Source organism: Dama dama, chromosome 18 (assembly GCF_033118175.1).
Source record: "Dama dama isolate Ldn47 chromosome 18, ASM3311817v1, whole genome shotgun sequence".
Classification (NCBI taxonomy): Eukaryota; Metazoa; Chordata; class Mammalia; order Artiodactyla; family Cervidae; genus Dama; species Dama dama.
In genome coordinates, this window is record NC_083698.1 from 100,142,486 (window position 1) to 100,167,388 (window position 24,903).

The window sequence follows — 24,903 nt, forward strand, 5'->3', positions numbered from 1 at the left end:
AACCAACTCTACAGGCACTGTTTCCTCTAGAGCCAGGAGCACATGCAGCTGCTCTCAGTGCTGGTGACAGACAGCTCCGCCATTGCCGAAGACCCTGCTCTCTGACCTCTCTGCTCTCTCTCACTTCTCCCCACTTCTTCCTTTTGTACACTTGCCATTCTGCAGGGGATCACCAGGGAGAGACCCCACAGACTGACTGGAGTAGTCCTCACTAAAGAGTGAAAGAGAGCCTTATCATATGTAGTAAGAGGGAAAGTAGGTCAGTATGGACATCCTTTTCTATCCATTGACCTGTTAGTGATTCATTCACTGATGTATTTACTGCATAAATACGTAATAATACATATTACATAATAAATACATAATCCTCTGCGGTACACCATCATTATGAACAGCCACACCTGTCTCTGGGTGGTAATTGGGTCCTGGGTATTTGGCTTCCTGTTTCAAATCTGGCCAGTCTATGCCACGTTTCATCTTACTTTCTGCAAATCAAATGTGCTAGACCATTTTTACTGTGACGGAGGACAGTTGTTCAAACTATCATGTGATAAAGGCCGTTTCACAGAGCTTTTGCTGTTTTTAATGTCTATTTTTGTTCTTTTTGGTTCTTTGATGCCTGCAATTATCTCCTACACCTACATCATCTCCACCATCCTCAAGATCCCTTCAGGCTCTCACCGCTGGAAAACCGTCTCTACATGTGCCTCCCACTTCACCTGTGTCGTGATCGGCTACAGCAGCTCTTTGTTCCTCTATGTGAAACTCAACCAAACACAGGCAGCTGAGTACAACAGAGTGGCATCACTGATGGTTTTAGTGGTGAACCCTTTTCTGAACCCTTTTATCTTCACCCTCCGGAATGACAAATTCACAGAGGTGTTTCGAGACGCCATGAAAAGCTGCTACCAACTCCTCAAGGATTAGCTATGTCATAAGGACCAGCATGGACTCATCATCTTGGGCCTGAATAAGCTAAGAGTTCTGATTAATCATTTTCATCATCAAGTAGTTTATGATCTACAATGTGACTTTTAGCTTTTAATAATCACCTCCTTATTTTTCAGTGGATATATTCATTTATACACATTATTCTAGTTAAAATACATCTCACAAAATAAATTTAATGCAACTTCTCTGGTATTTCAGTGGTAAAGAATCCACTTGCCAATGCAGGGAAATGGGTTTGATCACTTGTCCGGAAGATCCAACATGTCACAGGCAACTAAGCTTGTGTACCACAACTACTGAAGCCCATGTACCCTAGAGCCTCTGCTCTGCAAAAGAGAAGTCATCACAATAAGAAGCCTGAGCCCCAACGAGAGAATAACCCTGACTCATCCCAACAGGCAAAAGCCCTCATGAAGCAAAAAGACCCAGCACGGCCAAAAAAATAGTAATAAATAAAAATAAAACAAATACATAAAATTAAAAAAAAATTTAACAACGAAAAGTTTAAAAGGTGTTCATGATTATTAACAACAACACTGAGATATAAGTGGGAAATGTATAGAAAAGAATCATTCATTCTCTGACAACTGACCTAGATATTTGAATCTAGGTGCTGGGTCATCTTCACCTATATTGTCCTGTGTTTCCCTGGTTTTCTCAAAGTCTCAGCTTCCCATGTCATTTCCATGAGTGATGCTAAGTCCAACTCCAGGATTTAGCCTTTTCTTGAGGCTTCTGGTCCAGGGTGCAACAGTGATGGTGCCTTTTTGGAGATTTTCTCAACCAGCAGGTGTAAGAGGAATTCACTCCTTAACAACATCAATGTTGAATGTGTTAATACAGACAAGTCTCTATTTATTATGCTAGAAGTTTGTGATAATATTTAGCTCTAGGAAATGGATCAGAAGACTCAAGCAGAGGGGGAGAGGGACATGGACGTTCCATCATTCCATTTGATTTTTAACTATGACTTGTGCTCACTTTATGAAAAATGGCAATTGTTTTTGCAAATGTAATAATAAATATTTCAGATGTGATTTTGCAATTTTCCTCAGCATCTCAGCCATTCTCATTTATATGTAGCACTTTTGGGATTAATTTTGAATATTTTAAAATCTTTATCCCTCAATGCAAGCAGGTGAGTGTGTGAGCAGGCTCTGAAACCCAGTCGCATTTGAAGACCTAGAGGGAAATGTGTGACTGAACAACCCCAATTGGAATGCATGCATGTTGGAGAGATGGGAATGGGCCATGACATTAACACATTGGTGGTAGAGTAGGTGGCAGATCCTCTCTGTGGATCTCTGACCAGGATCCATAACTATGATCAGAGGCTGTGGGGTACAGAGAGGGTAGAGATCATCTGGGAAAGACGGGCTTCTCATAACCCTGGAGATGAAGAGAGGAATTGGACAGAAGTCCATTTGGCCACCAGGTTTTTGAAAAGTGTCTTGAATCCACTTGTGAGGTCACAGCTTGGGGGTGGCTTAGGCTCTGTAGGGGTCCATGTTGTCAGGAAGAAGCATGTAGCAGCTGCGTTGGCTGATTTAGACAGCTGGGAATGTGTGGTAGTGGGTAAGGAAGGTCCAGGGAGTAAGGCGGCCTGTGTGTTGAGAAGCTCCTGACTGGGAGCTTTCAATGTCTCCCACTGCACAGAACACCATGGTCTCCAACTTGATTAGCCTCAGGTGGGAAGAGTGGGAGTGTCTTCAGCCTTTCCTTGACTACATTCCTGGTGTGTCTCTGAAACTGTGTAAATTTTTTCTTCAGTGAATAACCATCCTTGGGGGTAGATAAGGGAGAGGAGGAAAGAGGCAGAGACATTGAGAAACAGGGGGACAGCCAGATTCCTCTTAGCACCATTATTTCTGTACTTCTTTCAGTTTCTGCTCTTGGCTAGTTAGTCCTCGTTATGAGTGAAGACAACAGAATCAGGCTGCTTCCCAAGCATTGCCTGGTATCAGCCATGTAGTGGTGGCATTGATGACTGAAGGACAGGAGACCTTTTAGTCTTTCCCCTTCTCTTGAGATGAATGTCTTCCAAGCGATTCTCCTCTGTGAAGGAGAGAAGAGAAAAGCATCCCTTTGGGAAGGCTGAGCTGGGCTGGCTTCTCAAAGAAGGAGTGAAGTGAGGCAGCTGCAGAGTAGGTCAGCTGGACTTCAGATCATCCCTCCATAGCAAAGAGCAGGGTGGGGATGCGCAGTGCTGGGTGTAGGCACAGCCCTCTGCCTGAGAGACCCACCACCCTGCTCCCTCTTCATCTCTTCCTTGTATCACTTCTCATTTGTAAAGGATCTGCAGCGAGAGAGATTACAAGTTGACTGAAAAATGCTTTAGAACGAAGTGAGCGGAGGGAAAGCTAGTCATGTTGGACATTCTTTGTCTATTGTTTTGCTCTTTAATCTATTAATTGATATATTCACTGGATTATATTTATAGAGTACACACTTTGTCAGACTCTCTTCTTATCACTGGTTGTGATCCTAGAATGCCAAAGATGGTGCCTTCAAAGTACTTAATTCTAATGTGGGATTTTGATGTTAAAATGATAAGTACAAATGTAATATGATTTGGGATGTTGATGGAAGCCAACAGAAAGAGAAATACAGCCTAAAGAGTTTAGAGAGTGATCTGTGTTTGTGTTGTTATACAGGCGATGAGTGTAAAAGGGGTAAGTTGAGCAAAGGTATGCATCTATTGAGCGAGGAGCCTGGCAACTAAGGGACATAGTACCATCTGATTTGGTATCTTCTAATATTTTCCTTGCTCTAGGGTTCTCAACAAAATGAAAATTTCATAGAGAAGCAGATATGTTTGGGGGACTTTACAAGTTGCTCTATGAAGCTGAGATGATGGCAGTTTGGTCCGAGGGACAGACTATCTATTTGAAGGTCTGGTTCCTTGCTGCAACTAGGGATCTGGGACTTCAGAATATGGAGGATGTTGCTTCTAAATTACAGCTTGTTTTTTTTGTGTCCTTGTCCTCAGATGGAGACTGTGTCAGACTGATGGGACATAGGGATGAAAGTCCCGAGCCTCTTCATTCCGTGGGGCCTCTCCTCCCTCTTGGCATGTGACCACAAGAGGAAATATAATGTCAGAGCTGAGGTCATCAGCTTGGAGCTGGCCAGGTTCTTCCTGCTTAGAGGAGACACATTCACTGAAAGGTCCTTCAGGTTCTTGATGTCTCATCTCAGAAAGAATTCAGTGAGAGACAAAGTCATAAGTAAGAAGTGGATTTCTTTAGAGTAGAGAGAAGCACACTGCGCAGAGTGTGGGCCGTCTCAGAGGGCAAGTCTGGCCGCCTTGAAATGTGGCGTGGTTAGCGTTTATGGGCTTTGTAATTTCATAGGCTAATGAGTGGGAGGATTATTCCAATTATTTTGAGGAAGGGGGAGAGAATTCTAGGATTTGGGCCACCACCCACTTTTTGGTCTTTTGATGGTGACTTGAAACCATCACGGCACCTCTGGGTGTGTCATATAGCTTTCTGTTGAGGATCAGTTCATTTCACTTACTCAGTCGTGTCAGCTCTTTATGACCACGTGGACTATAGCACACCAGGCTTCCCTGTCCATCACCACCTCCCGGAGCTTCCTCAAACTCATGTCCATCAGGTCGGTGATGCCATCCAACCATCTCATCCTCTGTTGTCCCCTTCTCCTCCTGCCTTCAATCTTGCCCAGCGTCAGGGTCTTTTCCAATGAGTCAGTTCTTCACATCAGCTGGCCAAAGTATTGGAGCTTCAGGTTCAGCATCAGTCCTTCCAATGAGTATTCAGGACTGATTTCCTTTAGAATTGACTAATTTGATCTCCTTGTTGTCCAAGGGACTCTCAATAGTCTTCTCTAACACTACAGTTCAAAAGCGTCAATTCTTCGCTTTTGAAGTGCTCAGCCTTGTTTATGGTCCAACTTTCACATCTGTACATGAGTACTGGAAAAACCATAGCGTGTTTTCAAGGTCTAGTCAAAGTCGACTTGTCTTCCACCTTGGACCCATTTGACTCGAATCTGTTTATATTGTGTCCTTAAGCTATGTCATTGTATGTCGTTCTTTCAAAAGTTCTGCCCTATCCCTTTTCCTCCTGTTAACACTCTCAGCAGGGCAAACTCAGAGTCCTAACCAGTGGACCACAGGGAATCCCAGGGATGCTTTCTTCAATCTCTTCACATAGAGTGGTTTTTTCAGGACGTGGACAAAACAGTCACAGAACGCAATTTACAGTTGATTATGGTCGTTTCCCTGATAGTTTCCATAGTTATTGTTTCCCTAATGGTTTAAGTAGTTATTTCTTTCCTCAGTCCTTCACCCCCTGAAGTGACAAAGTCATTGGAGCAGTTTGCGATGGAATGAAATGATGTTGTCATCTCCATTCAGGGAGATATTGGCAAGATAATGGTCTTTACTTCTTCAACTCCTCCCCCTCTCTGTCCTATAAAATAACCAGGCATCCACAATCCCCATAATATTGGTCTGAGATATTAGTCTGCCATCATCGTTGTCAATCGGCTTTCCAAATAAGGTATTCCTTGCCTCAACACGTTGTCTCTTGGTTTCTTGGCCTGTCCTGTGGTGAGCAGACTGATGTTGAACTCGATAACAAATTCTAGGTTTGACTCTTTGCCAACTCACCAAATTTGTACTTACTGATTTACTTTTCCTTTCATCAGCAAATCAGTATATAACCTCGTTTTATGTTTGGTTCTGCTGAACAATATGTTGCTTAATATGTATTACTGATTCACTAACATTGACACACAGCCAAGAGACTGTAACTCATGCCTGAAAGAAGTTTATCAAACAGGTATTTTATTTTTTTATTTTATTTTATTTTTAAACACCAGACACATTTATTATTTCTTAGAGGTCATAAAGCAATTAGTATACATTAATAATACAAAATTCCCTGTGTATGTGTATTAGGGACATTTTCTTTAGAGAGGGTTACGTTTTCCTAAGGGAGGGGTAGGATTCTTACAGAAGCATCTGACCCCCCAGTTAAGAGTCACTCATCTAACACAGCCTCCTTATTTTAGAGATGAAGAGACTAAAGTCAGAGAAATAAGTACTGCTTTATCAGCTTTCAAAGAACCAGAACATGGTTAATCTCAAAACCAGATTATGTCTGCTTCATTATCAGCACCATTACTGTGTTTCTTTGTCCCTATTAAATGTTGGAAACATTCATTTAATCTTCACAACCTTAAATTAGGTACTATTTTTATCCCAACTCCACAGATGAGAAACCTAGAATATATAGAGGTTAAATAATTTACCCATGGCCACGGAGCTTTTAACTATACCAGAATCAGGATTTGAACCAAGACCAAGGTGTTTTGTTTCCTGAAGTTATAGTCCTTTTTGTGGGAGGGAGGAAGGTCTTTTAAAGTTTGATGATTCATTTATATAGTGTAATGCATAGATATTAAGTGGACTGTAAGGTTTTGTGAAGTGCACACTTCTATGTAACTCATATCACCCTTATCAAGATACACAAATATCCTAACACTCCAGAAAGTTCTTTGGTACCCCTTCCCAATCCTAGACAACCCCTTCCACTAAGGCAACCACTGTTCTTGTTGCTATTATCACAGACTAAGCCTCTCCGTTCTAGAACCTCACATAAATGGAATTATACTGTATGTAGAGTTTTGGGTCTGGCTTCTTTTTTGCTCAATATAATATCTTTGGTGCTAGTGGTGAAGAACTCACCTGCCAAAGCAGGAGATGTAAGAGGTGTGGGTTCAATCCCTGGGTCAGGAAGAGCCCCTGGACGAGAAAATGGCAACCCACTCCAGCATTCTTAACTGGAAAATCTCATGGACAGTGGAGCCTGGCGGGCTACAGCCCATGGGGTTACAAAGAGCTGGACACGACTAAAGCAACTTAGCATGCAAGCACACACATATATACATGCAGGTGCTAATGTATATAAGTCATTCATTCCTTTCTATTACTTAGCATTTCACTGAATTTAAAAAAACAATTTGTTTATCCTTTCCATTTGGGGGCTATCATGAATAAAATTTAATACTTATACTGTTTTACAAGTCCTTTTGTAGATACATGTTTTCATTTTTGCTGAACTATAAATATATGCTTAATTTTATAATAAACTGCTAAGCAAATTACCAAAGTGGTTACATTTTATATTTTCCCCAACAATGGATCGAGGTTCTAGTTATTTCACATCCTTGTTGGTATTTGGTGGTGTCAGCCTTTTTAATTTAACTATCCAGTATGGTGTGGTGGTAAGCTTTTAATTTTCATTTCCCTGATTTCCTAGATGACTGGTGACATTGGACAGTTTTTCAAGGGTTTACTGGATACTTGTATCTCTTTTTTATTACTGATTTAGAGTGCTATAGTATTTCATACACATCCTTTGTCAGATACATAAAGAGAAAGCAAATAATTTCTCCCAGCCTGAGACCTATTAAAGTTCATTGATCTTGTTTTCTGCAGTATCCCATTTATTGTTGTGATCTTGCTAGGATCACATGGAATACTTGTTTTGCTCTGCGTGGTCTCTCCATTCTGGCTGGTTGGAACTCGGGTCTCCAGCACTGGGCTCATTCAGTAATATCCACTTACTTCACAGCCTTTCAATAGCTATCTTCAGCCAGGGTATGCAGCGTCTTGCCTTGCACAAATGCCGCTTAGTATCTGGGCAAGTACTCAAAAAATCCCTTGGTAGATTTCCGGAGACTCTTCTCTGTGAAGCTCCCTCGTTTCCAGGACCCTGCCCCAGCCCGGGGAGCTGAATTGCTGGCTTGCTTCCTCCACCCAGACGGCTGCTCCTGGACTCCAAACGGAGAAAACGGCAGTGCATTTGAAGCTCATCTTTTGGTTTCTCTCTCCTCAAGGATCATAGTCCTCTATGTCTGTGTCCAATGCCAAAAAATTGTTGTTCATGCACTTTACCCACTTTTATAGCTCTTTGTGGTAGAAGGGTGATTCTGACACCCGTTATTCTGACTGCCAACACCAAAGGTCTGAGTCTTCATCGTCTGTACTGTTCCTGTTCCTTCAGATGGCCCGTGTGGTTCCTTCTGACCTGGTCTCTGTCCCGCTCACAGGTTTCATCACAGAACTTGTGTTACCTGCACGGTCACACCCCTCACACATATAAGCACATTCAGACGCTCCGGCTTCCCCGTCTCCAGGACTTCCTTCACGCCGTGCCCATCCTCCGGGACTTCCTTCACGCCGTGCCCATCCTCCGGGACTTCCTTCACGCCGTGCCCGCCCTCCGGGACTTCCTTCACGCCGTGCCCGCCCTCCGGGACTTCCTTCACGCCGTGCCCGCCCTCCGGGACTTCCTTCACGCCGTGCCCGCCCTCCGGGACTTCCTTCACGCCGTGCCCGCCCTCCGGGACTTCCTTCACGCCGTGCCCGCCCTCCGGGACTTCCTTCACGCCGTGCCCGCCCTCCGGGACTTCCTTCACGCCGTGCCCGCCCTCCGGGACTTCCTTCACGCCGTGCCCGCCCTCCGGGACTTCCTTCACGCCGTGCCCGCCCTCCGGGACTTCCTTCACGCCGTGCCCGCCCTCCGGGACTTCCTTCACGCCGTGCCCGCCCTCCGGGACTTCCTTCACGCCGTGCCCGCCCTCCGGGACTTCCTTCACGCCGTGCCCGTCCTCCGGGACTTCCTTCACGCCGTGCCCGCCCTCCGGGACTTCCTTCACGCCGTGCCCGCCCTCCGGGACTTCCTTCACTCTGTGTCCATCCTCCATGCCACTTGCACCACTCTTTCATCTCTTGGCTCCTATTAGTCCTGAATCAGCTTAAACAGCACTTCCTCTGGCACCTCTGACAGGTGCTCCCAGAGCAGGCTACACCTTCCCCAGTCAGAGACATAAAACTTGATGGCCGCTTCTCATTTTATATGAACTGTATTTTTCTGCTTGATTCCAAGTTCTGTCAGGGCAAGGGTGGGAATTTTCCATTGATGTTACCACCAAGGCAGGAGAAAAGCCCCTTGTGAGATAGAAAAAGAGCTCAATCACCTTATACTTTTCATGGTAGAGAAATACATAAATGGTTCCTCCAGCTGCCATGAGCCAGATAAACCAACGCATATGAGACGCCAGGGGTCCAAGTTCACGGAGATTTAACCATGGCGCGTAGGACGCAGCAATGAAGAAACAGATGACCATCCTGTCGCACATGTGAAAGCAATGCTCCACCGTCCTTAAGTGGCTCCTTTTCCATGCTACGATGTGGAATACTGTGGAAACGATGAAGAGGGCGCAGAGGCCCATTCCATAAATCCAAGCTGTTATCTTTTCCCAGCAGTCATCAGCGAGCCGGTGAAGGAGGGCACTGCCCACAATGGCCGGAACAATGAGGAACGCATGTTCGTAACAAGTTGGCTTGTAGCGGCCATTGGCGGGGGCCCGGTGGTTCATGAACCGCTGGAATCGGCTCTGGAACCGCATCGATGCTCCTGCTCCTCCGTGGGGGCCGCGAGCTCCGTCTCTTCAGCGCCGGCGGCCGGGCGCGCGGCCCGCAGGAGCTGTGGCGGCTCCGGGGGCCGCCGCGGGCCGGGCGGACCGCTGGACCGGGCAGCGCAGACGGGGCCGGGCAGGGGGTCGGGACCGGGCCAGAGCCAGACCGTCAAACAGGTATTTTAGACGATGATGCTTGTTTAATACTTACCTAGGCTTCCCTGGTAGCTCAGCTGGTAAAGAATCCACCTGCAGTCAGGAGACACCGGTTCAATTCCTGGGTCAGCAAGATCCCCTGGAGAAGGCATAGGCTGCCCACTCCAGTATTCTTGGGCTTCCCTGGTGACTCAGATGGTAAAGAATCTGCCTGCATTGTGGGCGACCTGGGTCCAATCGCTGAGTTGGGAAGACCCCCTGGAGGAGGGAATGGCTACCCACTCCAGTATTCTCCCCTGGAGAATCCTCACAGAGACAGGAGCCTGGTGGGCTGCAATCCATGGGGTTGCAACGAGTCAGACACAACTGAGCGACTAAGCACAGCACAAGCTTATTTTCCCCATGAGGCACCTAACAGTGTTCTTGCACTTAGCAGCGGGAGATCAGCATTTCAGCACTATGTTTAGAGCCATCTTAAGCAGCAAAATCACCAAAAAAATGCAAAGAAATGCCAAAAACATGTTGCTAAATAAACAGCACAAAATATTTACTTATGGTATAAGAGCTGCAACAAGATGGCAGGGTTGTTGCCTTCTTTAACCTCCGTTGAGAACATGTGCTCCAGGTGACTCCAATTTTTGACTATGAGTATACATGCCCATGTTGATTAATGAACTTGAATGTGCTTGGAAATATTCATTTTGGAGCTACATGTAAGTTTTTGTGAGTCGATGAATGTGTAAATAATGAATGTGTGAATAATGAGGATTGACTGTACCATTCTCTTGTGGGGTCTATTTGTTTTGTGTCACTTGAGGTAATGAATTAAACTACTATGAACATTAAAGCAGATCTTTGTGAGGATGTGTTTTCAGTTCTTAGGTAAATACCTGGGAGCAGAATTGCCGTGTCAAAGGGGTAGGTATATCCTTAGCTTGAAGAAACTGACAGAAGTTTTCCTCTTGGGGTTTGCTAGTATACACTCCTTCCTACTTGTGAAGTGTCTGTTTGGCTCCTGTGGCCTTCACCAACACTGGAGGGGCCTCTAGGGTCAATGAACCATGGCCTGAATTAGAGAAGCTGCCTGTGCAATAGAGGTTCTGAGAGAAAGTTATCTACCTCCCTCCTATATCCTCATGTGCCAGCAACCTCATTTCACATTCAATGAACAGTCATGATAGGAACTGACGTTTGGAACTCAGAGGCTAACAAGCAGTACTGGGACAGTGGTGGACTGGGCAGCTGATAGCACTGTTCCCATGGAGATGAGCACCTCTGGGATGTGTCTTTCTTTCATGATGTAATTACTGACTCCTCATATGTTAGTATCATACTGGGAACTCACATGGGTGTTCATTGGAAACACTGATGCTGAAGCTGAAACTCCAATACTCTAGCCACCTCATGCGAAGAGTTGACTCATTGGAAAAGACCCTGATGCTGGGAGGGATTGGGGGCAGGAGGAGAAGGGGATGACAGAGGATGAGACGGCTGGATGGCATCACTGACTCGATGGACATGAGTTTGAGTAAACTCTGGGAGTTGGTGATGGACAGGAAGGCCTGGTGTGCTGCAGTTCATGCGGTTGCAAAGAGTCGGACACGACTGAGTGACTGAACTGAACTGAACTGAACTAAACTGAAATATGAGAGAGTCCTAATGTAGATCGATTTCATATGCAAACAAACACACACATAAATATATAAGAAAGGGAAAGTAGCAAGGCATTATGGTGACTAAACTAGCAAGTAAAGTCCATATAGAAATATGCATGTGTATTATAGAAAGTTTTGTGTGGACATAATAGAAATTAATCATAGTATTTACGTGTACAAGATAAATAGGAGACTCGTACATTAGTGAGGGGGAATTTGTTTTCAATCCTCTATAGAATTCTATTTTCTTACCAGGAGTTGTTTTAAATTGAAGTTGTTTTAACAAGGTCAATATAAATACTTGAAATGTAACTTTGCTATCTTATTTAGCATCCTAGCTGTCCTCACTTTTATATACTATTAATATTTGGGGGACTCAGTCCTATACATTTCTTCTTCCGCCTTTACCTCTCACTTCAGGCAGCTCAGGGAAGTACCCTGGTAGCATTTGGCACCTAAGGGACATATTCCAAAACAGTTGGAATATATGCAGGATGGAGAACCTGGAAGGGTCTGTGGCATTCACAGGCTGTGAGGTTAGGGTGCCTGGCAGATCCTCCGTCCTCTTTCTCTCTTCCCACGTTCCCATAACTCTGGTCAGAGAGTATCTTGTAGGTGGAGTGCAGAGATCATCAGGAAAAGATGGGATTCCTGGGGACTGGGATGAAGGAAAACTTTTGACAGAGGCTCTTTGGTGGTTGTTGGGTTTGATATGTTTTAGAGGCAGTTGAGGTGTGTTCTGTTTGTGGGTCACTAGGCTCTGCAGGGCTGAATGGAATCAGGGAGACACAGAAGAGCGCAGGGTCTGGCTATTTTTTGACTGTTTTGATAACAACCAGGACCTGGGGTCTGAGGGAAGGCCAGCTGGGTGTTGAGAAACTCCTTGCCTCAGGGATTTCAAGTTTGCCCATTTAGAACTTTTCCATGTTCTAAACTTGATTAGCCTCCAGAGGAACAGGGAAAAGTTTCCCTGACTCTGTTTTCACTGATTCTCTAGGGATCCTCGGAACTTTACAGATTTAGTTAGTCAGTGAAATCAGTCTCTCTAGGGACAGAGAGGTGAAGGAAAAACGGAGAGAGATACAGAGAACCATGGTCAGGCTCTCACAGCTCTTTTATCACTAGACTTACCCCTCAGTTGCTGGTGTGAGATGTTCCCTCTTTCACCGAGAGTGGAGAGAGCAGCAGTTTGCTGTGACCCACAGACCATGCCCAGCACTCATCACCAAGCAGGGGGTACCCAGTGCTGATCCCAGAGCCATAGAACTTTGCAGGCCAGTCCCCTTCTCTGGAGGTGAGTGTCTGCCAGTGGTTCCTCTCTGTGAAGGAACTAGCAGAAGAGGATTAGGATAGGACGTTCTGGGCTTTGCTACCATGTAGAGGAAAGACACCTGGAACATGAAGAATGGATGAAGGGAGCTGCATGGTGAACCCATGATTCCTTCAGAGCAGAAAACTCATTTTGCTGTTGTGAGTGTTGGTGACAGACACAGCTCTCTGTCATTACCTGAGACCCTGCTCGCTCATCTCTCCCTATTTCTTTCTTTTGTATGCTTCCTATTCTGTAGGGGATCCCCAGGAAGAGAGGCCACAGATTGACCAGACAAGTCCTCTGTAAAGAGTGAGAGTCCTATTCTGTCAGCAGAAGGAAAAGCAGGTCAGGATGGACACTCTTTGTTCACTTGTTGACCTGTTTGTGATTCATTCACTGATTTATTTACTGAATAAATATTAAAAGATTACTTGTTCACACTCTGTCAGGCTCTGTTCTTGGCATTGGAGGTGTAATGGTGAACAAGGAAGAAAAAATCCTTGAGGTACTTCAGTTTCAGCTTCTGATGAGAGTTAATAAGAGGAAAATAGAGCTTAAAGAGGGAACAAAGTGTGAAGAGGCTCATGTGCAGCTTTAGAAAGTCTGGAAGGGCCACAGGATTTGAGACATTTGAGCCATCAGCTGCAGGTGGTGAGGGCCTTCACTTATCCACTTATCCAGTAGAGCTCAGGGTGATCATTTTTGATGTTTTCTGACAGTTTTCCTTATTTGTAGAACTCAGGGGACAATGGAGGAGTTAGGCAAGCAAATGTTCTCTCGGGACGTTTCAACACTTCCTATAGTACTCAGATAATAATGGGTTGAAATAGGAACGTACTGCATGTTTGGATGTCTCTTCTTCCTAGAGCTAGAAGTCTGAAACTCCAGAAGCCCAACAGATGCTACCATTAAATCATAGCCCCTTTCTAGTTTCTGGTCCCAGATTATGCAGAAGGGATGGGAGTGATGGAAGTTGGCAAAGACAGTCCCAGCCTCTTCACTCTTCCTGTTCCCCTACACTCTGCAGTCCCCTGTTGACAAGAGGAATCATCAATCTGAGCTGGAAATCACTAACTAGGTTCTGTTGAGGCTCTTCCTGTTAGGAGGAGACAGGCTGACTGAAATGAGAGGCAGAAAGGGACTTTTTTCATAAGACTAAGAAGGATGAAGGGAGAGCTCCCTCCAGGGAGCCTGCTGCCTAGAAGTCAGGAAAAGACTCAATAGTTTGTCTGAAAACAGCTCTTATCTTAGGACATCAACCCCTCCTCCCAGCCTTTCATCCTTCCCAAGAGGCAGAAATGATACAGATAACTGAATTGAAATCTTTAAAGGGAAGATAAGGTGAATGAATCCGTGTTCAAAGGAAGGAAGGAGAAGGAACCATGTCTCAGTGAGATTGACTAAGAATACTCTCTTGTAGGTGTTGAGATGCAGGGTTATTTCAAGGCGTGGATGTAAGAAGGCAGATTAGGACACTCAGGATGGCAGGTGTCGGGCTGTAAATGAGTATGTTGTGACCACGGAAATAGACAAGGTGGTCAGTGATGGTGGCAGAGTTGGAGTCCAAATGTCCACTGAAATGAGAGACAGAAGTGATTCCTTTGTTTGGTGTGTTCTTATGCATAGAGTGATATTAGTGACTGTTTCTTATCTTACTGGAGATTCACACTTGTCTTCACATATCATATATTTGTCCTTGTTGTTCAGTCACTAAGTCGTGTCTGACTCTTCGTGATCCCATGGACTGTAGCCCACCCTACTCCTCTGTGGGAATTCCCAGACAAGATACTGGAGTGAGTTGCCATTTTCTTCTCCAGGGCATCTTTCTGGATCCAGTATCTAACCCATGACTCACGCAACGTCAGGCATATTCTTTACCACTGAACCACCAGGGAAGCCCACATATTGTTTATAAAACATTTAACATCAACTGTGTACAGAGAATAGTGAAATATGAACCCACCTGGTCATTCTGTGGAGCCTGAAAGAGCAAGAGATAATATCTTGTCAACCTGTGAATGTCTTTAGTGCTTTGAAATTAGCAGCATGTTGTCTCTCCTTTGCCCTCCAGATTTCAAAAAGAGCAGAAGCACCCAGCTAAATGTTGAAAAATTACTCTAGTGCCACGGAATTTTATTTCCTTGGCTTCCCTGGCTCTAAAGAAGTACACCGTATTCTTTTTGCCGCTTTCTTTTTCTTCTACTTGGTGGCAATGATGGGAAATATCCTCATTATTGTGATTGTCTGTGTTGATAAGCGTCTGCAGAGCCCCATGTATTTCTTCCTGGGTCACCTCTCTGTCCTAGAGATGCTGACCACAACTGTGACTGTCCCCTTGATGCTCTGGGGTCTCCTCCTTCCTGGGATGCAGGCAATATCCTTGACTGCCTGTTGTGTACAACTGTATTTGTACCTGTCTTTGGGAACGGCGGAGTTCATATTATTTGCTGCGATGGCTGTGGACCGTTACGTGGCTGTCTGTAACCCTCTGCGGTACACCATCATTATGAACAGCCACACCTGTCTCTGGGTGGTAATTGTGTCCTGGGTATTTGGCTTCCTGTTTCAAATCTGGCCAGTCTATGCCACATATCATCTTACTTTCTGCAAATCAAATGTGCTAGACCATTTTTACTGTGACCGAGGACAACTGTTCAAACTATCATGTGATCATAACCTTTTCACTGAATTTATTCTTTTTTTAATGGCTATTTTTGTACTTTTTGGTTCTTTGATCCCTACAATAGTCTCCTACACCTACATCATCTCCACCATCCTCAAGATCCCTTCAGGATCTGGCAGGTGGAAAGCCTTCTCTACATGTGCCTCCCACTTCACCTGTGTCGTGATTGGCTACAGCAGCTGTTTGTTCCTGTTTGTGAAACCCAAGCAAACACAGGCCGCTGAGTACAACAGGGTAGCATCACTGATGGTTTTAGTGGTGACCCCATTTCTGAACCCTTTTATCTTCACTCTCCGAAATGACAAATTCACAGAGGTGTTTCGAGATGCCATGAAGAGCTGCTGTGGACTCCTCAGGGCTTAGCTGTTGTAAGGACCACCATGGACTCATCATCTTGGGCCTGAGTAAGCTGAGAGCTCTGTTTCAAATCTGAAATAATCATTTTCATCATCAAGTAGTTTATGGTTTATGATGTAACTTTTAGCTTTTAATAATCACCTCCTTATTTTTCAGTAGATATATTCAATTATACACATTATTGTAGTTACAGTGGATATATTCATTTATACACATTATACTAGTTAAAATACATCTTGCAAAATAAATTTAATAGGATTTACCAGATGGTCCAGTGGTAAAGAATCCACCTGTCAATGCCGAAGACATGGTTTCAATACCTGGCCCAGAAGATCCAACATGCCATGGGCAACTAAGCTTGTGTACCACAAATACTGAAGTCTGTGTACCCTAAAGCCTGTGCTCTGCAAAAGAGAAGCCATCACAATAAGAAGCCTGAGCCCCAACTAGAGAGTAGCCCTGCCTCACCACAACTAGCAAAAGCCCGCATGCAGCAAAGAGACCCAGCATGACCAAAAAAATAATAATCAATAAAAATAAAACAAATACATAAAATAAAAAAAAATTCAACAACTAAAAATGTAAAAGATGTTCATGGTTATTAAAAACAATGCTGAGATATTTGAATGTGAAATGTGTAGAAAAGAATCATTCATTCTCTGACAGCTGAACAAGATGTTTGAATCTAGGTGCTGGGTCATCTTCACCTATATTGTCCTGTGTTTCCCTGGTTTTCTCAAAGCCTCAGTTTCCCATATGACTTCCGTGAGTGATGCCAAGTCCAACTCCAGGGTCTAACCTTTTCTTGAGGCTTCTGGCCCAAAGTGGAACAGTGATCATGCCTTCCTGGAGATTTTCTCAACCAGCAGTTGTAAGAGGAATTCACTGTTTTCCAACATCAATGTTGAATGTGTTAATATAGACAAGACTCTATCTATTACGCTAGAAGTTTATAATAATATTTAGCTCTAGGAAATGGATCAGAAGACTCAAGCAGAGGGGGAGAGGGACATTGATGTTCCATCATTCCATTTGATTTTTAACTATGACTTGTGCTCATTTTATGAGAAACGGCAATTGTTTTTGGAAATGTAATAATAAATATTTCAGATGTGATTTTGCAATTTTCCTCAGCATCTCAGCCATTCTCATTTTTATGTAGCACTTTTGGGATTAATTTTGAATATTTTTTAAACCTCTATCCCTCAATCCAAGCAGCTGAGGTTTTTGAGCAGGACTCCAAAACCCGATCACATTTAAAGACCTAGAGGGAAGTGTATACTTAACAACCCCACCTGGAATGCATGCATGTTGGAGAGATGGGAATGGGCCATGGCATTAACACATTGAGGGTAGAGAAGGTGGCAGATCCTCTCTGTGGATCTCTGACCAGGATCCATAACTATGACCAGAGGCTGTGGGGTACAGAGAGGCAGAGATCATCTGGGAAAGATGGGCTTCTCGTAACCCTGGAGATGAAGAGAGGATTTGGACAGAAGTCCATTTGGCCACCAGGTTTTTGACAAGTGTCTTGAATCCACTTGTGGGGTCACAGCTTGGGGGTGGCTTAGGCTCTGTAGGGGTCCATGTTGTCAGGAAGAAGCATGTAGCAGCTGAGTTGCTTGATTTTTACAGCTGGGAATGTGTGGTAGTGGGTAAGGAAGATCCAGAGAGTAAGGCGACCTGGGTCTTGAGAAACTCCTGACTGGGAGCTTTCAATTTTGCCCACTGCAGGAAACATTCATGGTCTCCAACTTGATTAGCCTCAGGTGGGAAGAGTGGGAGTGTCTTCAGTCTTTCCTTGAATACATTCCTGGTGTGTCTCTGAACCTGTGCAAATTTGTCTTCAGTGAATAACCATCCTTGGGGGTAGACAAGGGAGAGGAGGAAAGAGGCAGAGAGAATGAGAGACAGGGAAACGGCCAGATTCTTCTTAGCACCATTATTTCTGTTCTTTTTCCAGTTTCTGCTCTTGGCTAGTTATTCCTCGTTATGAGTGAAGAGGACAGAATCAGTCTGTGTCCCAAGCATTGCCTGGTTTCAGCCATGTGGGGGTGGTGGTTGATGCCTGAAGGACAGGAGACCTTTTGATCCTTCCCCTTCTCTTGAGATGAATGTCTTCCAAGTGATTCTCCTCTGTGAAGGAGAGAAGAGAAAAGCATCCCTTTGGGAAGGCTGAGCTGGGCTGGCTTCTCAAAGAAGGAGTGAAGTGAGGCAGCTGCAGAGTAGGTCAGCTGGACTTCAGATCATCCCTCCATAGCAAAGAGCAGGGCGAGGATGTGCAGTGCTGGGTGTAGGCACAGCCCTCTGCCTGAGAGACCCACCACCTGCTGCCTCTTCATCTCTTCCTTGTATCACTTCTCATTTTGTAAAGGATCTGCAGCAAGAGAGATTACAAGTTGACTGGAAAATGCTTTAGAAAAGAATGAGTGGAGGGAAAGCTAGTCAGGTTGGACATTCTTTGTCTATTTTATTTTTCTTTAATCTACTAATTGATATATTCACTGAATAATATTTATAGAGTACATATTTTGTCATTCTCTCTTCTTATCACTGGTTGTGATACTAGAATGCCAAAGAAGGTGCCTTCAAGGTACTTAATTCCAATGTGGGATTTTGATGTTAAAATGATAAGTGCAAATGTAATATGATTAGAGATATTGATGAAAGCCAAAAGAAAGATAAATGCAGCTTAGAGAGGTTAGAGAATGAGATTTGTATAATGAAATTATTATACAAGCAATGAGTGTGAAAGGGGTGAATTGAGCAAAGGTATGCATCTAGTGAGCAAGGAGCCTGGCAACTAAGGAACATAGTACCATCTAGTTTTGCATTTTCTAGCATTTTTCTTACCCTAGGGCTCTAGACAAAATAGAAAAGTCATAGACAAGCAGATATGTTTTTGCGGCCTTTACATATTGCTGTTTGAAGCTGAGATGATGGCAGTTTGGTCCGAGGGACAGACTATTTATTTGAATGTCTGGCTCCTTGCTGCAACTAGAGATTTGGGACTTCGGAATATAGAGACTCTTATCTCTAAATTTCAGCTGCTTTTTTGTTTCGTGATACCCAGATGGAGACTGGGGAGAGATGTGTAGGATAGCTGGGCCATAGGGATGAAAGTCTTGAGCCTTTTCATTTCTTGGGACCTCTCCTATCTCATGGCATGGTATCACAAGCGGAAATATAATGTCAGAACTTAAGGTCATCAACTTGGAGCTGGCCAGGTTCTTTGTGCTTAGAGGAGACACATTCACTAAAAGCACAGATAAAGGAAGACTTTTATCACAAGAATAAAGTTGAAGATAGTGAATAATCCACACTAGGAAGTCAGTTCCCCAGAAATAAGGGAATGATTCAATACTCTGTGTCAAATTGTCTTATGACAATGTCCTTGATAGGCACAATTCTCAACAGCACACCTAAAGTGATACATAAAACAAGTAACAACTTTAAAATGCATATAATCCCAATGCAGCCTGTGTTCAGTGGATACAAAGAAAAGAAGTAGCCATTTCTGAGTGGGATTGGCAAGGAAAACTTTCTTTCATTTTGTATGCATCATGGGGCTTGCAGGATCTTAGTTCCCCAACTGGGGATTGACCTGGAAACCCTGGCAGCGAAAGCTTTGATTCCTAACCAGTGGACCAATAGAGATGCCCAGAAATATTTTCTTAAAACTGTTAATATACAGCAGTTTTTTCAGGATGTGGACAAAACTGGTACAGAACACAGTTGACATCCAATTACAATACGGTGGTTTCCCTGATGACTTCAGTAGTTATTTCTTTTCTCAATCCTTCAACCTCTGAAGTGACAAAGTCATAGGAACACATCAGGATGGAATGAAACTATGTTGTAGATGTTCACTTCAGGAGATATTTGCAAGATAATGGTCTTTACATCCTCAACTCTTCCTCCTCACTGTCCTATAAAAGAACCTGGCATTCACAACCCTACAAAATGGTTGTTTTGAGACATTAGTCTGCCATCTTCTTGGTCAACCGGCTTTCCAAATAAAATCGTGTTCCTTGCCTCAATACTGTGTTCCTTGGCTATGTTGACTAAAATGATACACAACTTGAAGGTTGCCAGTGAGTTTTATTTGGGGGCAAAATGAGGACTGAAGCCTGGGAAACAGCACTTCAGATAGGTCTGAGAAACTGCTCCAAAAAGGCAGTGGGGGAGGGTCATTCTATAAGATTTTGGTGAAGGGGAAGTTTAATGCAATGAAATGCTTACTTTACAAAAGGTTTTTTGCTAGTCACAGGGCTGATGTCACCATGAAGGGATTTAGTGCTTTCCTAAATATGAAGAGATGCAAGCATTGGGATCTTGAGATTAGTTCCTGAAAATATCTATCTAAAGACTTGTTCCCTTGGCAAAATGCTGTTAACCTTTGCCCTGCTTCATTTTGTACTCCAAGGCCAAACTTGTCTGTTACTCCAGGTATATCTTGACCAGTCAATCATGAAGTAAATCAACCCTGAATATTCATTGGAAAGGCTGATGCTGAAGCTGAAGCTCCAATATTTTGGCCATCTGATGTGAAGAGCCAACCCATTGGAAAGGACCCTGATGCTGGGAAAGATTGAAGGCAGGAGGAGAAGGGGATTGCAGAGGATGAGATGGTTGGATGGCATAATTGACTCCATGGAGAAGTTTGAGCAAACTGTGAGAGATAGTGAAGGACAGGGAAGCCTGGCAGGCTGCAGTGCATGAGGTCACAAAGAGTCAGACACGACTGGGCAACTGAACAACAACAAAAGACCTGTTGACCAGATTCCTTGGAGCACAGAGTGCCTCACTCTCACGCTGAACTCCCTCAGAGGGTGTTGAAGGCCAGCAGCTTCAGCAGCACAGGGTTCAATCTCTGCAGAAGCAGATGGCAAATACTCTTGGCAAGCGCCAATTTGTAATTGACAGTTAACCAAATTTGTGTTTACTGATTACATCTTCCTTTTGTCAACTAATCAGTATATAACTCTGTTTTCTGTTTGTTTCTATTCAATGCTGCTGCTGCTGCTAAGTCGCTTCAGTCTATTCAATGACACCTTCCTTAATATGTATTATTGATCCATGAAGATTGACACACAGCCAACAGCTTGTAACTCATGCCTGAAGAATTTTACCAAACACATATTTTAAATAATGAAGCTTGTATAATACTTATCTAAAGTTATTTTTCCCATAAGGTACATAACAGCCTTCTTGCCCTTAGCACCAAGAGATAAGCATTTCAGCATTATGCTTCAGTTCAGTTCAGTCACTCAGTCATGTTCAAGTCTTTACCACCTCATGGACTGCAGCACACCCAGCTTCCCTGTCCATCAGCAGCTCCCAGAACTTGCTCAAACTCATGTCTGAGTCAGTGATACCATCCAACCATCTCATCCTCTGTCATCCCCTTCTCCTCCCACCTTCAATCTTTCCCAGCATCAGGGTCCTTTCCAATGAGTCAGTTCTTTGCATTAGGTGGCCAAAGTACTGGAGTTTCAGCTTCAGCATCAGTCCTTCCAATGAATATTCAGGACTCATTTTCTTTAGGATGGACTGGTTTAATCTCCTTGTAGTCGAAAGGACTCTCAAGAGTCTTCAACACCACAGTTCAAAAGCATCAATTCTTTGGTGCTCAGCTTTCTTTATGGTTCAACTCTCACATCCATACATGACTACTGGAAAAACCATATCTTTGACTAGACGGACATTTGTTGGCAAAGTAATGTCTCTGCTTTTTGATAGTCTGTCTAGTTTTGTTACAGCTTTTCTTCCAAGGAACAAGTACCTTTCAATTTCATGGCTGTAGTCACCATCTGCAGGGATTTTGGAGTCCAAGAAAATAAAGTCTGTCATTATTTCCATTCGCTTCCCATCTATTTGCCATGAAGTGTTGGGACTGGATGTCATGATCTTCATTTTTTGAATGATGAGTTTTAAGCCAACTTTTTCACTCTCCTCTTTCACTTTCATCAAGAGGCTCTTTAGTTCCTCTTTGCTTTCTGCCATAAGGGTGGTGTCACTTACATAACTGAGGTTTATTGATATTTCTCCCTGCATCTTGCTTCCAGCTTGTGCTTCCTCCAATTCAGCATTTCGTATGATGTACTCTGCATTTAAGTTAAATAAGCAGAGCGCCAATATACAACCCTGACATACTTCTTTTCCAATTTGGAACCAGTCCATTGTTCCATGTCCAGTTCTAACTGTTACTTCTTGACTTACATACAGATTTCTCAGGAGGCAGATAAGGTGGTCTGGTATTCCCATATGTTTAAGAATTTTCCACAGTTTGCAAAAACATTATGCTTAAGCATTATGCTTAAGAGTCATTAAACTGGACAATCTTAAAGGACATCAACTCTGAATACTCTTTGGAAGGACTGATGCTGAAGCTGAAGCTCCAATACTTTGGCCACCTGATGTGAATGGCTGACTCATTGGAAAATCATGTGATGCTGGGAAAGACTGAGGACTGAAAGAGAAGGTGACATAGGATGATATGGTTGTATGGCATCACAGATTCAATGGACATGAATTTGGGCAAACTTCAGGAGATGGTGAGGGACACGGAAGTCTGGCATGCTGCAGTTCATGTGGTCGCAAAGGGTCAGACTCGTCTTGGCAACTGAAAAGCAACACTAGCTTAAGCAGCAAAATCACCAACAAAATGCAAACAAATGTCAAAAACATGTTACTAATTGGACAGCACGAAAGACATTTATTTACAATATAGAAGCTGCAACAAGAGGGAGGGTTGTGCCTTCTTCAGCCTCAGTTGAGAACATGTACTCCAGGTGACTCCAGTTTTCTGCTATGAGCATTCATGCCCATGTTGATTAATGACCTTGGAAATTGCTTGGAAATACTGATTTTGAGACTACACAAGTTTTTGTGAGTAGATGAATGTGCAGATAGAGAATATGTGAATAATAAAGATTGACACTACCTTTCCTTTGTTGGGGCTATTTGTTTTGTGTCACTTGATGTAATGAATTAAACTGCTAGGAACATCAGAACAGACATCTTTGTTAAGATGTATCTTTTCATTTCTTAGGTAAATTTCTGGGAGCAGAATTGCTGTGTCCTAGTAGCTATATATTTAGCTTTTAGAAACTGACAAAATTTTTCTAATGGGTTTTGTTAGTGTACATTCCTTCCTACTTTTGAGGTGTCTGTTGAGCTCCCGTGGCCATAAACATCACTGTAGGAACATGTAGGGTCAATGAACCATGTTCTGAATTAGGGAAGTTGGCTTTGCAATAAGGGTTCTTAGAGGAAACGTCTACTTACCTTACATCCCTCAGATTTCATCATGTGCCAGTAGCCTTGTTTCACAAACTACAAAATGTCTTGATAGAAGCCGACACGTTCAGAGCTCAGAGGCTGAGAGGCAGTAGCTGAGACAACAGTGTCTTGGGCAGCTGTCATCACAGTTCCCATGGGGATGAGGAACCCTGGGATGTTCCTCCCCTTCATAATGTAATTATTGTCTCCTTGTATGTTAGTATGATTACTGGGAAGGTCATATGGTGAACATGAGAATAAAAATTTCCTGCAACTTCCTGTAGGAGTCTGTCTGGATGACCCCAATATAATCTCATTTTAAGTTTATAAATTGATACAACTTTTTGGAGGGTGATTGGAAAGCAGCTAAGACATGTAATATGATTTAGAAGCTGTTACTGTACAAATGTACATGTTACAGGTGAAGGTATTTATAGAGCTATGCATGTGTATGATAGAAAATTTCTGTATGGACATCATAGAAATGAATCATAGTATTTAGATGTATGAGATGATCAGGAGAATTGTACATTTGTGAGAGGGAATTTGTTTTCTATTCCTCTGTAAAACTTCATTTTCTTACCAGGAGTTGTTTTAATAAAGTAATTATAAATATTTTAAATGTTATTTTGCTATTTTATGCAGCAATCCAACTGTCCTCACTTTTATATACTATTAATATTTGGGGGACTCAGTCCTGTATATTGCTCCCTCTGCCTGTACCTCTCACTTCAGGCAGGTCAGGAAGGTGCCCTGGTAGCATTTGGCACCTAAGGGAATACATGAATGAGCAGCAGAGTTGGAATGTATACAGGGCGGAGAGCCTAGAAGGGTCTGTGGCATTCACAGGCTGTGAGGTTAGGGTGCCTGGCATATCCTCCCTCCTCTTTCTCTTTTCCCAGGTTCCGATAACTGTGGTCAGAGAGTATCTTGTAGGTGGAGTGCAGAGATCATCGGGAAAAGATGGGATTCCTGGGGACTGGGATGAAGGAAACCTTTTTGACAGAGGCTCTTTGGTGGCTGTTGGGTTTTGATATGGTTTAGAGGCAGTTGAGGTGTGTTCTGTTTGTGGGTCACTAGGCTCTGCAGGGCTGAATGGAATCAGGGAGATTGAAGAGAGCAGGGTCTGGCTATTTTTTGACTGTTTTGATAACAACCAGGACCTGGGGTCTGAGGGAAGGCCAGCTGGGTGTTGAGAAACTCCTTGCCTCAGAGGTTTCAAGTTTGCCCATTTAGAACTTTTCCATGTTCTAAACTTGATTAGCCTCGAGAGGAACAGGGAAAAGTTTCTCTGACTCTCTTTTCACTGATTCTCTAGGGATTCTCTGAACTTAACAGATTTAGTTAATCAGTGAATCAGTCTCTCTGGGGACAGAGAGGTGAAGGAAAAACGGAGAGAGATACAGAGAACCATGTCCAGGCTCTCACAGCACTTTTATCACTATAATTTCCCCTAATTTGCTGGTGTGAGGTGTTCCCTCTTTCACCGAGAGTGGAGAGAGCAGCAGTTTGCTGTGACCCACAGACCATGCCCAGCACTCACCAAGCAGGGGGTACCCAGTGCTGATCCCAGAGCCATAGAACTTTGCAGGCCAGTCCCCTTCTCTGGAGGTGAGTGTCTGCCAGTGGTTCCTCTCTGTGAAGGAGCTAGCAGAAGAGGATTAGGATAGGACGTTCTGGGCTTTGCTACCATGTAGAGGAAAGACACCTGGAACATGAAGAATGGATGAAGGGAGCTGCATGGTGAACCCGTGTTTCCTTCAGAGCAGAAAACTCATTTTGCTGTTGTGAGTCCTGGTGACAGACACAGCTCTCTGTCGTTACCCAAGACCCTGCTCTCTCATCTCTCTCTATTTCTTTCTTTTGTATGCTTCCTATTCTGTAGGGGATCCCCAGGAAGAGAGGCCACAGATTGACCAGACAAGTCCTCTGTCAAGAGTGAAAGGGAGTCCTATCCTGTCAGCAGAAGGAAAAGCAGGTCAGGATGGATACTCTTTGTTCGTTCGTTGACCTGTTTGTGATTCATTCACTGATTTATTTACTTAGTAAGC

At 43.7% G+C, this 24,903-nt stretch overlaps 3 protein-coding genes across 3 annotated transcripts; 2 read left to right on the forward strand and 1 right to left on the reverse strand.

Annotated features, from left to right (window-relative positions):
- Positions 1-363: 363 nt before the first annotated feature.
- Positions 364-927, forward strand: LOC133073055 (olfactory receptor 9A2-like; the record flags this gene model as incomplete). The annotated part of the gene is made up of 1 exon (XM_061166548.1): positions 364-927. A coding segment is annotated over one exon (564 nt), but the record flags the coding sequence as incomplete, so codon positions are not given.
- A 7,849-nt stretch (positions 928-8,776) lies between these two features.
- Positions 8,777-9,396, reverse strand: LOC133072912 (monocyte to macrophage differentiation factor-like). The gene has a single exon (XM_061166443.1). The coding sequence runs from the start codon at positions 9,394-9,396 to the stop codon at positions 8,806-8,808; it is 591 nt and encodes a 196-aa protein (XP_061022426.1). The 3' UTR covers positions 8,777-8,805.
- A 5,233-nt stretch (positions 9,397-14,629) lies between these two features.
- On the forward strand, positions 14,630-15,574 carry LOC133073056 (olfactory receptor 9A4-like). Its single transcript, XM_061166549.1, has one exon. It carries the CDS (start codon positions 14,630-14,632, stop codon positions 15,572-15,574), a length of 945 nt encoding a protein of 314 aa, XP_061022532.1.
- Positions 15,575-24,903: the final 9,329 nt, after the last annotated feature.

Excerpts from the sequence above, each read along its gene's own strand:
- LOC133072912 (XM_061166443.1), bottom strand. The coding sequence starts at position 9,396 with ATGCGGTTCCAGAGCCGATTCCAGCGGTTCATGAACCACCGGGCCCCC.
- LOC133073056 (XM_061166549.1), top strand. The coding sequence starts at position 14,630 with ATGTTGAAAAATTACTCTAGTGCCACGGAATTTTATTTCCTTGGCTTC.